Here is a 12,030-nt window from a genome sequence, read left to right on the forward strand (position 1 = left end):
AAGGATTACAATTTGTGGAGGTAATATTTACACAATGCACTGCTGCATTTTCTTCCATTCATTTTCCTTCTTATCTCTTTCAATCAAACCTATTACCTCTTTTCTGAACTCCAGCATTTACCAAAACGCCAAACAATAATGAAATTAACAAAAGCCCACTTCATTACGATGTAGCCACAGAAGCTTGAGAACGAAGGAAGTTTGTCCCTTCCGGTGATCCGTTCTGGCGTTTGCCTGCAGCAAGATGGCGGCGGTCACAATGTCAGTGGCGCTGAGGCAAATGTTGTGGGGGAAAAGGGCAGTGGCTGTAGCGGCCATTTCCGCTTCCAGGGTTCCTACCAGGTAACAGGATTGTCAGGCTTCTTCTTCAAGCTTCTGGGGTCTCTCCACTTTTGGGGAGGTTTCTGCTGGCTGGGTTCCGGAGAAGGCCTCTGGGAAAGCGTTCTCTGCTGACCCTTTCCTCCGGAGAGGGCGGTTGGATTTGGGACTAGCTGCTTTTCAGGGGCACTGGCCAGGCGAGTGGGGGTGTGAATGCGGGGATGAGGGGAGGAGGACCTCTGGTTTCTTGGAAACTTTGGGACTATTGCTGTGAGAGAGGGTCTGTGGGGTGGGGTTGTCTCCAGGGCTGCGAGCCGAGCCCTAGCCCCCAGAGAAGGGGAGGAGTCTCACTGGTCTTTCTCCCCACTTTACGCACCCCCTCCGTTTTTCACCTGTTTGTCCATCACTCCAGGCCTTGTTGGGGTTAAATCCCTCTTTCCCTTACATGGCTTTAAGTGGTATTAGTGGGTTTCTGAACAGAAAGATTGTTTTATTCATCAGCCTGCTTGGTTGGAATTCAATGTTAGTGAACATACCATTGCTAGCAATATTGGAAGGCAATTTCTAAAAGGCTGGTGGTAATGCCGGGAGGCTTCCTATCAAGAATTTTATTAAAGCTTCACAATAATTCAGAGATTGTTGCTGTTGTGTTGCTTTGAGCGTTTTTGTGATGGTGCTTTTTTCCTGACTGCATTAATCCTCGATTTCCCTCTTAACGCGAATTTTCCTGACTGTGGTACTAACACAATAGCATGTAAACACGGTAGTGTGTTTATCTGCAAAGCATTATGTTTCATCGCTATTTCGCTGCCTATTATAAATCAGGGCATGTATTGAATGCCTTTTGCATGCTCTGGAGACTACACTGAGTGCTTAGAATAACACGGGAAGACTGCAGGGACAGATGGGGGTGGTTAAAAATTGAGGGTCTAGTCAAATACTAATTAATTTAGTGTTAGATATAAAGGGAATCCCGAGCGTTAGAACTAGAGTTAATTAGAAAGGATTTGTGAGGTAAATTTTATTAAGGTTTTGGTGTGTTGGGGTGGGGGGAGAAGAATGTCCTGAATAGGGTCAGTGGCTTATGAAAAGCTTTGAAGGCAATAGTGGATACATACATAAGATAGAATTGTTGAAAAATAACGATGCTAAGATTGGGGAAAGGTAAAAAAAAATTTGTAGTGAACTATTGTACATATGAAGACTTGAAGAATGGGAAGTGTTTCTCTAAATAAAATACCCGACTGGTTGACTTAGGGGGCTGTAAGAGAGGTGATCCAAGTTAGTTCTTGTTCTCCTAGACATTATGGAGAATAATTTTGCATTCCCAAGTAATATTGTATTCACAGTAGCCCTAGAACTCAAAACAGAGTTGAAGGGGCCACTGGGGCATGGCTAATTAAGACCTGACTGTGTATCTAACTAAATTCTATATCTAAGTCAGCCATTTTGTCAGCAGTTATGGTAGTTGAAGTTAAGATACTGGATTTTAGAAACTGATGACAACTAGTACTACTTATGCAAATTTGAAGAGTTTCTGTTTGCAAATGTGTTAGAGATTTGAAAATAAAATATTAAATTATGTAAAGTGATCTTTGTTTCACACTTTAAAAAACGTAAAAGACAAAGAAAACAAATTTTAACCACAAGTCAAATGACACATTCATTTGCCTTTTAAAAATCTTATTTTTTAAGTAATCTCTACACCCAGTGTGGGGCTGGAACTCACAATCCTGAGACCAGGAGTCACATGCTGTACTGACTGAGCTAGCCAGGTGCCCCCATTTATTTGCTTTCTGTAACACATTTTTTTGTCCAGAGAACTAGTGATGTTCATCTCCCCTTGAGGGAAATTTATGGCCCTTCTCTCTTACCTATTACTGGCTTCTCATCCTTTAAGCATTGTCTTTCCATTATGTTTTGAAGGTAATGAGGATCTGAAAAGGTTGTGTGTGGAAAGAGTACCAGTTAATAGGATAATCTAAATCTATAATTCATTTTATTGTAATGCTTAGAAAACATTTGCAAATAATGTAACCTTTCAGATCTCTTGAATAAAATGAAGGGTAGATTCAGTAAGGCAGTTGGTAAGGAGGGAGTAGTGAACAAATACTGAAGAAAGTGTGAGTAGAAGGAAAGAAGCTGTTACATTAACTTGTATGAAATTACAGTGTATTAGTACAAAACCAGAGTAAACCAAAAAAACCCAACAACATACACACAAGGAGAAAAATTGTTTAAACAGTGTAGATGATTCCGTTGATCTAGTTCCTGAGCTCGTGTTCCAGAGCGAGTCTCAGTTTCCATGTGCTTCTCATTTCTCTGGACTGAATGAGAAGGGGGAAAAACCGGATAAATGGCCCACATTTATTCTTACTTTCCCTGACTTTCTGACAGAATTGTCCAGGGTGAGTTTAACTATTTAGGATTTTAATCTAAAAGCTAGATAAAATGGTGCTCTTTCAAAATAGCAATACTTTGGACTCCATGTTTGATACAGTGTTTTTTGTTCTGTTTTGTTTTTTTAACCCATTTGTGTATTGCCTAGCCCTGTTTCATCACTTTTCAATTTGAACTGAATCTTGTGTTTACCTCAAACACAGTTCCTTAGGGTCTGCATAGGGTGTTAATTAATGACCGTGGTGAGGACTAAGTGTATAGACTTTTTTTTTTTAAGTTTATTTATTTATTTTGAGAATGAGAGCACGAGCTGGGGAGGGGCAGAGAGAGAGAGAAGGAGAGAGAGAAAATCCTAAGCAGGCTCCACACTGTCAGCACAGAGCCCATCGCAGGGCTCAAACTCATGAACCGTTAGATCATGCTCTGAGCCTGAGCCAAAATCAAGAGTCGGATGCTTAACCACCTGAGACACCCAGGTGCCCCATGTCTGGATCTTTTTTGTGAGCCTTATTTTGTGTTTCAATCTCTGGCTCTATTGTGTCACACTATTTCCTTTTTCAGCATTAGATAAGCCAGGAACCTTCAGTGAGTAAGATGTGCTGAAGTTGACAGTCCTAAGGTTGACAAGGGTTCTGTGTATATTACACCTTACTGGGAAACTGAGCCCAAATTTGAGAAACATTTAGGACATTTAAAGCCAGTTATTGGCTTCTACTTCAGATAAGATGGATAAATTCCTCTCTGAAAAGCAGCTACTTTTGCTGTCTTTGAAATATATCAAAGCCAAGTTTAGTGAGCTTGAAATATTTCTAAAATACCCTTTAATAGGTTTAATTCTTTTGCTTATTTTTCTCATTAAGAAATACCCATAATGGTTCATGAGGTTTCAGCAGTAGTAGAGATCTTTGTTGAGTTCTTAGGAGAATTAAATATTTTAATACTAATGAATATTAGAATAGTGTCTGGCACATAGTAAACTTTACCTAAGTAAACACTACTTTATTATTGGTTTGAATAGCCTGAGTATTTTTCTTTTCATTAATCTTGGTGATAGATATTGTGGTAGATGGTAGTATTGTTGAAAATATTTGCTTCCGTTTTCTGTGACAAGATTATACATTGCTGCTCCATTAGTCAAGTGATTTGTTTTGGCCAATGAAATGTTACTGGCAACAATATGCCATGTCAAGCAGAAGCTTTAAGAGCTGTCCCATGATTTGCCATGTCCCTTTTCCCTTCGCCTATAGGATAGACATTTTAGGTGGGATTTTTTTCTTTTAGTCTAGATCCTGGATTGAAGATCACATGGAGCAAAGCTAGAAGCTGATTCTTACATGTTATATAAAATATAAAGTGACTAGGAAATAAATCTTTGGGACGCCTGGGTGGCTCGGTCAGTTAAGCATCCAACTTCAGCTCAGGTCATGATCTCACAGTTCATGGGTTCAAGCCCTGCGTTGGGCTCTGTGCTGATAGCTCGGAGCCTGGAGGCTGCTTCCGATTCTGTGTCTCCCTCTCTCTCTCTGTCCCTCCCCCACTCATGCTCTGTCTCTCTCTCTCTCTCTCTCTCTCTCTCTCTGTGTCCATCGCTCTCTCTCTCTCTCTCTGTCAAAAATAAATAAACGTTAAAAAAATAAAAAGAAATCTTTGTTGTGAGTTACAAAAATGTTTGAATTTTTGGTTGCCTCAACATAACCTATATTGACCTTTTTTACACACACACGCATGCATGCAAATGAGCAGGTTTTAGCACATGGACTAATGTATCAGTGAGGTCACAGGCTTTTGGAGGGCTGGAAAAAATTTTTATTTATTTTTGTATACTTGATGGCACCTAGTGTAATGGTTCACAAATAATAGTAAATGTTGATCACGTACGTGAGTAAATACGTATTTAGAGATGTGTGATTGTGAGGAAAAGCAGGAAGCCATAGGTGGTATTTCTGTTAATAGCCTCATCAGTGAAAGCCAAATACTAACCTACATAAGTGTGAATATAAAATATCTACTACGTATATTCTTTTCTAATTACTTGCAGTGGTCTGAGATTAAAATATTGACCTGAAACTCTTAACATCTGGATTGAAGTTGACTTATGAATAGATTTTTTTTTGTACTCAGAAATTTCTCTGACAAGTGTCCTGACTCTTTTGTATTCAAATTATATAAAGAGGTAGAAATGAATTTATTTGGGAAAGGGTGTTCATGGAACATGATAACTTTCTTGGCATAATAGTAACTAAATGTGATTATCAGACTTGCCTTCTGGAAGTAACTTTACAGGAAGTTTTTAAAAATTAATGATACATTGAGCTTAATGGAGAAAGATGATGCAACTTGGTTCCTTTGTTAGACATGTTTGAAGAAGTTTCTGGGCATGGGTGAATATAGAACAAGACTATTTCACATGGAAAAGCTTCTAAAATATATCCCTTGGTTGTCTAAAGTTGAGAATCATTTTTATAGTATTTGTTCTGAGCACAAATTAATAATAGGTGACCTTTATTTCTCATTGTGTATTAGCCACTGTGTATTAGCCAGTGACTTTACGTGCGTTATCTTACATATTTCTCACAGTGACCCTATGAACTTAGGTGTTATTTTTCTCATTTTTCAGATGAGGAAACATTTTAAAATTTACATTGCTAGGAAATAGTCTGGTTTAGCAGCCAAGGAGCATGTTGACTTTAGTAATGAGAAGTATATGTCTGCTAAGAGTAAAACCTCAGTGTCTTCTCTGTTTTTCTTTTAGCAGGATGTCTTTATTTGAGAAACTATCTGATGCTCTTTACTTTCACTGTTCCTTTTTGTACAGTGACAGTCTCCAAATGAGGAATTTGTTTTCTTTTTTTTTTGTAATAAGGATTTTTCCCCCTAAGTTTGGTAATTATTTTTGCTGAGAAACTTTGTATATGTGACTTGATTGTGATACTTTCTTACCCCCTTAAACAAAATGCAAGTAATACATGTTTTAAACAAGGTAAATGGAATATATTTTTCTTTTTTTCTTACTCCAGTGATCATTAGGAAAAAGTTATTGTATTCTGATGCCTTTAAAAACCATCAAGTGTCTGCTATACTTTCTGAGTTCTTTGTCTGCTTTTTAATAGTGTTTTTTGTGTCCTTCCTTGACTGGTCTGCCTCTCTTTAGCAGTTTCACTACCCTTTTTCATTTATCATGAGTTTGAATACCAACCAAGTAAACCTGTTAGGATTTGAGTAAAATAAAGTAGGCTTAATGAAGCTCTGATGATGGCTGAAATTTACTTTGTTGCGATTAAAACCTTAAGCTTTTTTAAGGTTCACAGATAATTACATATAATACATGAGCTCCTATTATAACTTTTCTTTTTTAGTTTGCAGTGTCCAAAGATCCTGATGGAACTTTATTGTACCTGAATTTTGGAGTGGCCAGATTCTTAACAGTGACTTTCATCTAAATATTTTTATATTTTAGCAAACTATTCTAATTCTTTTGCCTTTTAGGTAGTGGCATGAGAGCAATTCAGAATTCCTGTTTCAAATTTTCTTTCTTTTGTCTTATTTTGATAGGTGAATACAACCTTAGGTTCTTTAGAACTAGTTAGTTGCTCAAATGTGACCTTTTTGCATTGACGTAATTTTTTTCCTTTATGGGATCATGCTCCAGTTTAGTGGTTTTTTAAACCCTTGCTGTACATCAGAATCACCTGTTGTGTGCATAAAAAATTCAGATGCCTTGGCCCCAATATGTATTAGTTCAGTAAGTTTAACTTGAGGCTTAACTCTGGTGATTCTGATGGGAAGCTAGGTCTGAAAATTACCGTTTGTGCGTTTTAAAATAGTTTCCATGCTATATCATGAAAGACTTCAAAATGCATTTTTCCTTGGGGGTCGGGTGGAGATTTCCAGAAACAAACAAAAATTCTTCCATCTTTGCACATTTCCCTAATCTAAATTAAGCTTTATGCTTTTCACCCATGCACTGGATGGAAGCTTTTTCTTGGAGAAATTTTCCTTTGAGGGAGAGCAGGCATTTTGGTAATTTTGGAGAAAGCAGGCCATGTTACTCGCTCTCTAGAGACTCTTGTTCTTCCTTTTGGAAGAGCTCAGGTTTAATATAGCGCAGCTGTTGAACTCTGCCCTTCAAAGTTTTAAGAAGAAAGTGTTTTATCCTTTAAAATGGAAATGCCTTTTTTAGGGAGGTGGTCTTTGGCTGGATATAGTTCTCTAAGAAAGTTGCATGCTTTTCTAGAGTTCTTTTGTTTCAGTGATTTCTTAGAATTGTTTCAGATGTTGAGGGCACAGTCTCAGAGTAAAAATCTGGCTGCTTTGTAATATGTTTTGCTGTATCCTTAACAAAGCTAGATGAAGAGTTTATTTCTTTGTGTTTTCTAGGACTCGAAAATATGTTCTTTCCTTTATTCAGCCACTCTATACATAAGTAAATGGTCCTTGAATAGGGTTTACTAGACAAAAGATCCTGTTCTAGATGACTGTTCAGCAAGCCATATGCTTCTCCTAAAAATGTCAGTCTGTCTTGATGAGCTTTAAAGTGAATACAGATGTTTTGGCTCTTTTGAGGACTACCACTTTTTGTGTGGAAAGAGCACTTCTTTTTCAGGAGATTTCTTCAATATACTTACAGAAATTTGCATGAAATTTATATTTATAACTTTTGTCTTTTAAGTCTAATGAAATTAGATTTAATTAGGCATTAATAATTTGAGTTTAATTTTAATATCCTTAGTATAAATAAGATTTGGGAAAATAAAATAGATCTCAATATGGCTTTTGTTAAGATTTTTGTATTTATTTAGTCTTTTTAAAAATTTGGAACTCAAATTTTTACCTTGTAATATTTACCTTTATGCAATGAAAGGTGATATTTTGGCAGGAAGGGTTACCTTTTTAGATGTTCAATACCTTTTACTTTGCTAGGTTAACGCTAGAAGTAATAGTCATTAGATTCATACAGTGTTTGAGTTGGGAGAAAACTCTAGGATATTCCTGCCTGACCTCTTGTGTATGCAGGAATCTCTAGAATTTCCTGTTTCTTGATTATCTAACACTTGAGGAATAAATGGTAAATTTCTGGTAACCCTAGAAAACGTTCTACTTTTAGATTCGTTGGTAAGTGATATTCCCTTTAATACTGTGTAGAAAAAATTCTAACCCCCATGCATATGTCAGCCTTTCAGATAATTTAAGATATTTGTCATTACTCATTCTCCCCTTTAAGTGTATGCTCTAGACTTAGCATATATTGTGTGTTGTTTTTTTTTTTACCCTTTATTAATTTATTACCAGATTTCTTAATTATTTACTACCTCTTGGTACTCCTTAGGATATAGTCCATTTTGCCAGTATCTTTCTTTGAGCTGTATACTGTTAACTAAATGAAATTACCAGAGGTGATAACTTAGTGAGTTGAAATTGAATTAAAGAGAAAAGTTGACTTTAAGTCGGAATTTAAAAATTTTTATTTTTAAAATTATAAAGAAAAATTCACTTTTTCCTTTTGGTGAACAGTTTTTAGAATTTAATACATGTATAGATTTGTGTAATCACCACAGTAGTCACGGTACAGAATATTGAAAGAATTCATCACCCTGAAAGACTCCCTCATGTTATCCCTCCTGACTCTAGACCCTGGCAGTAAGTTATCTTTTCTTCATCTCCATAGTTTTGTAGTTTTGAGAGTATAATATAAGTGGAACCAGGCAGTATACAATCTTGTGAAGATTGGTGTCTTTCACTCAACATAATGCCTTTGAGATTACCTAAGTTGTTGTGTTTATAGTTCATTCTTTTTTATGGCTAAGTGGTACATATTTTGTGGATGTACCACACAATTTATCCATTCACCCCTTGAAGGACCAAATGTCCTTATTTTTGGTTTTTAATACTTATAAGTAGAGCCACTATAGTCAATACTTGTGTACAGGAGTTGTATGAACATGATTTCATTTTTCTAGAGTAGCTACCCGGGAGGGAGATTCCTGGGTCATTGGTAGTATTTGTTTAATTTTATAAGATACTAATAAACCATTTTCCACAGTGGTTGTATCATTTTCCTTTTTCACTAGCAATGTATGAAAGTTTTGTCACTCTGTGTCTCATTAACAGTGATATTGTCAGTATTTTTTAATTTAGCCATTTTAATAGATGTATAATGATATTTCATTGTGGCTCTTTTTTTTTTTTTTATGTTTATTTTTGAGAAAGAAAGTGAGCAGGGGAGGGGCAGAGAGAGGGGGTGACAGAGGATCCTAAGCAGGCTCTGTGCTGTCTGCTCCGGAGCTTGAACTCACGAACTGTGAGATCATGACCTGAGCTGAAGTTGGACACTTAACCAACTAAGCTACCCAAGTTTGTGGTTTTTTAAATAACAATTTCATTGAGATATAATTTATATTCCATAAAATTCACTCACATAAAGTAAAATTTGATGGTTGTTAGTATATTCACAGTGTTGTACGACCATTCATAGCCAATTGTAGAACATTTTTATGACCCCGAAAAGAAACTCTGTGCCCACTAGCTTTTACTTCTGTTTCTCTCTTTCCCCCAGTCTTAGGCAACCAAGAATCTACTTTCCGTGTCTGTAGATTTGCCAGCTCTGGACATTTCATACAAATGGAATCACATATGATCTTTTGTGACTAGCTTCTTTTACTTAGCGTAATGTTTTCAAGGTTTATCCAAGTTGTGGCATCTATCAATACTTTATTCCTGTTTATTGATAAATAATATTCCATTGTATGGACATACCACATTTTATTTATCCATTAGTTGATGGGCATTGGGGTGGTTTCCACTTTTGATTATTAATGAGTAATGACCTATGAAACATTTGTGTATAAGTTTTTGTTATACATATGTTTTTATTCTTTTGGGGATATACGGAAGAGTTGAATTGCTGGATAATGTTGTAACTCTCTGTTTAGTCTTTTGATTAACTGCCAGACTCTTTTTCCAAAGTGGCTGCACCATTTTACATTCCCATCAAGAGTAAATGAGGGTTCAGTGTCTTCACAACCTTGCTGACACTTGTTATTGTCTTCTTTATTATAACCATCCTAGTGAGTGTGAAGTGGTATCCGGTGGTTTTTATTTGTATTTCCATGATGGCTAACTCATTGTGGTTTATATCTGTTTCCCTAATGGCTAATGATGTTGAACTTTGGGGAAGTGTTTGTTTATATATTTTGCCTATTTTTTAATTGGGCTGTTTGTTTTTTTATTGTTGAGCTCTGAGAGTTCTTAAACTATCCTGGATATAAGTCTTTTGTCATATATGTGGTTTGTAAATATTTTCTCCCAATCTGTAGCTTTTCTTCTTTTAACTGTATCTTTTACAGAGTAAAGGTTTTAATTTATTTAAAGTCCAACTTACCAGTCTTTTTTTTAATGGATAGTACTTTTGTTGTCCAAAGAACTCTGCTGAACCCTGTCAGCGAGCCCTCTTGCTCAACTCTAGACCCCAACAGTTACTTCTTATTGTACTTTCTTGAGGCCTTGACAAAGAATTTTGCAATGACCTAAACATTCCAACCACCAGACCAGAAGAGCCCAGATAGTGGTGGAATGCCTAGAAGACCACACCTCACCCATCCCCTTCTAGCCCATGATCATAGGCTAAACACATACTGACCCCTACTCATAGTCACACACTCTTTGCCTCTCTTGAACTTACTCCTCTGAACTCTCTCTTCAAAACTCTAGGTGTCCATCTTGCTGGTAGAGGTAGATTGTTAAGGCTCAAGCCTGCCATCTCCCATGGCTGCTGAAATAAATGTCTCCCTTTCTCTTTTCCAAACCCTTGTCTGTAGAGTTATTGGCTTCTCTTGTCGAGTTTATCCCAATTTGTTTGCCAATAGTGTCAACATAACCAATTAGCAATACCTCTGATTTGTCCAGGCCCCTCAGGATCCCCTGGAAGGAACAGAAGGCTGTTGAAGCTCCAGGGCTTACCTGTTTCCTGAGTTCCCTGAGTTTGAAGCTGTATGTTTGGGAGCAACCGCAGGTTGAAGATTTTTTTGTATTCTCGAAGTTTTGAAGTTTAGTATTTTACATTCAGATCTATGATCCATTTTGAGTGAATTTTGTATGAAGTGTGAGATTTAATTTGAGGTTAACTTTTTTTGCATGTGAGTATACACTTGTTCAACACCATTTTGTTGTGAAACGTTTACTGTGAAGACTATCTTTTTGTTTCTGTTTTTTTAAGGCGTTATTTTTAAGTAATCTCTACAACTGATGAATTTACAACCCCAAGATGAAGAGTTGTGTGCTCTACCGATTGAGTGAGCCAGGCCTCCCTAAAGACCATTTGTTTTCAGGAGTGCCTGGGTGTATCGGTTGAGCATCCGACTCTGGCTCAGATCTTGATCTCACAGTTTGTGGCTTTGAGCCCCATGTCGGGCTCTGTGCTGACAGCTCAGAGTCTGGATCCTGCTTCGGATTCTGTGTCTCCCTGCCCCTTCCCTGCTCGCGCTCTGTCTCTCTCAAAAATAAATAAACATTAAAAAAAAAAAAGACCATTCTTTTTCCATTGAATTGATTTTGTACCTTTGTCAGCAATCATTTGGTTATATCTGTCTGGGTCTGTTTTTGTATTCTTTATTGTGTTGCATTGATCTAAATCCCTTTGCCACTACCACACAGTTTTGATTACTATAGCTTCAGAGTAAATGTGTATTAAAATTGAGTGATTGTGATTCTTCAGTTTCATTCTTTTTTTTCAAAAATTTTTAACATTCTAGTTTCTTTGCCTTTTCATCTAGATTTTATTTTATTTTTTATTTTTATTAAAAAATATTTTAATGTTTTTTTTTTTTTAATTTTTTTTATCAACGTTTTTATTTATTTTTGGGACAGAGAGAGACAGAGCATGAACAGGGGAGGGGCAGAGAGAGAGGGAGACACAGAATCGGAAACAGGCTCCAGGCTCCTAGCCACCAGCCCAGAGCCCAACGCGGGGCTCGAACTCACGGACCGCGAGATCGTGACCTGGTTGAAGTCGGACGCTTAACCGACTGCGCCACCCAGGCGCCCCTAATGTTTATTTTTGAGAGAGAGAGCACGTGAGCAGAGAAGGGGCAGAGAGAGATGGAGACCGAATCTGAAGCAGGCTCTAGGCTCTGAGTCGTCAGCACAGAGCCTGATGCGGGGCTCGAACCCACAAACTGTGAGATCATGACCTGAGCCAAAATCAAGAGTCAGATGCTCAACCTACTGAGTCACCCAGGCACCCTTAAAATTTTCAGTTTCTAATTGTATATAGAAATAGGATGGATTTGGGGGCTCCTGGCTGGCTCAGTGGGTGGA

At 37.3% G+C, this 12,030-nt stretch overlaps 1 protein-coding gene across 2 annotated transcripts in view; it reads left to right on the forward strand.

The window, feature by feature from the left end:
• Nucleotides 1–214: 214 nt before the first annotated feature.
• NDUFS4 (NADH:ubiquinone oxidoreductase subunit S4) overlaps nt 215–12,030 on the forward strand; it is a 114,491-nt gene continuing 102,675 nt past the window's right edge. Inside the window, exon 1 of one of the 2 annotated variants that reach the window (XM_040496879.1) lies at nt 215–342. In XM_040496879.1, coding sequence (XP_040352813.1) covers nt 245–342 — 98 coding nt within the window. In that variant the 5' untranslated portion in view covers nt 215–244. Of the gene's footprint in view, nt 343–10,691; nt 10,727–12,030 lie in introns of those variants that run through there. The other variant, XM_040496885.1, reaches the window with a different exon arrangement.

Source organism: Herpailurus yagouaroundi, unplaced genomic scaffold (assembly GCF_014898765.1).
Source record: "Herpailurus yagouaroundi ecotype Mexico unplaced genomic scaffold, PumYag 29, whole genome shotgun sequence".
NCBI lineage: Eukaryota > Metazoa > Chordata > Mammalia > Carnivora > Felidae > Herpailurus > Herpailurus yagouaroundi.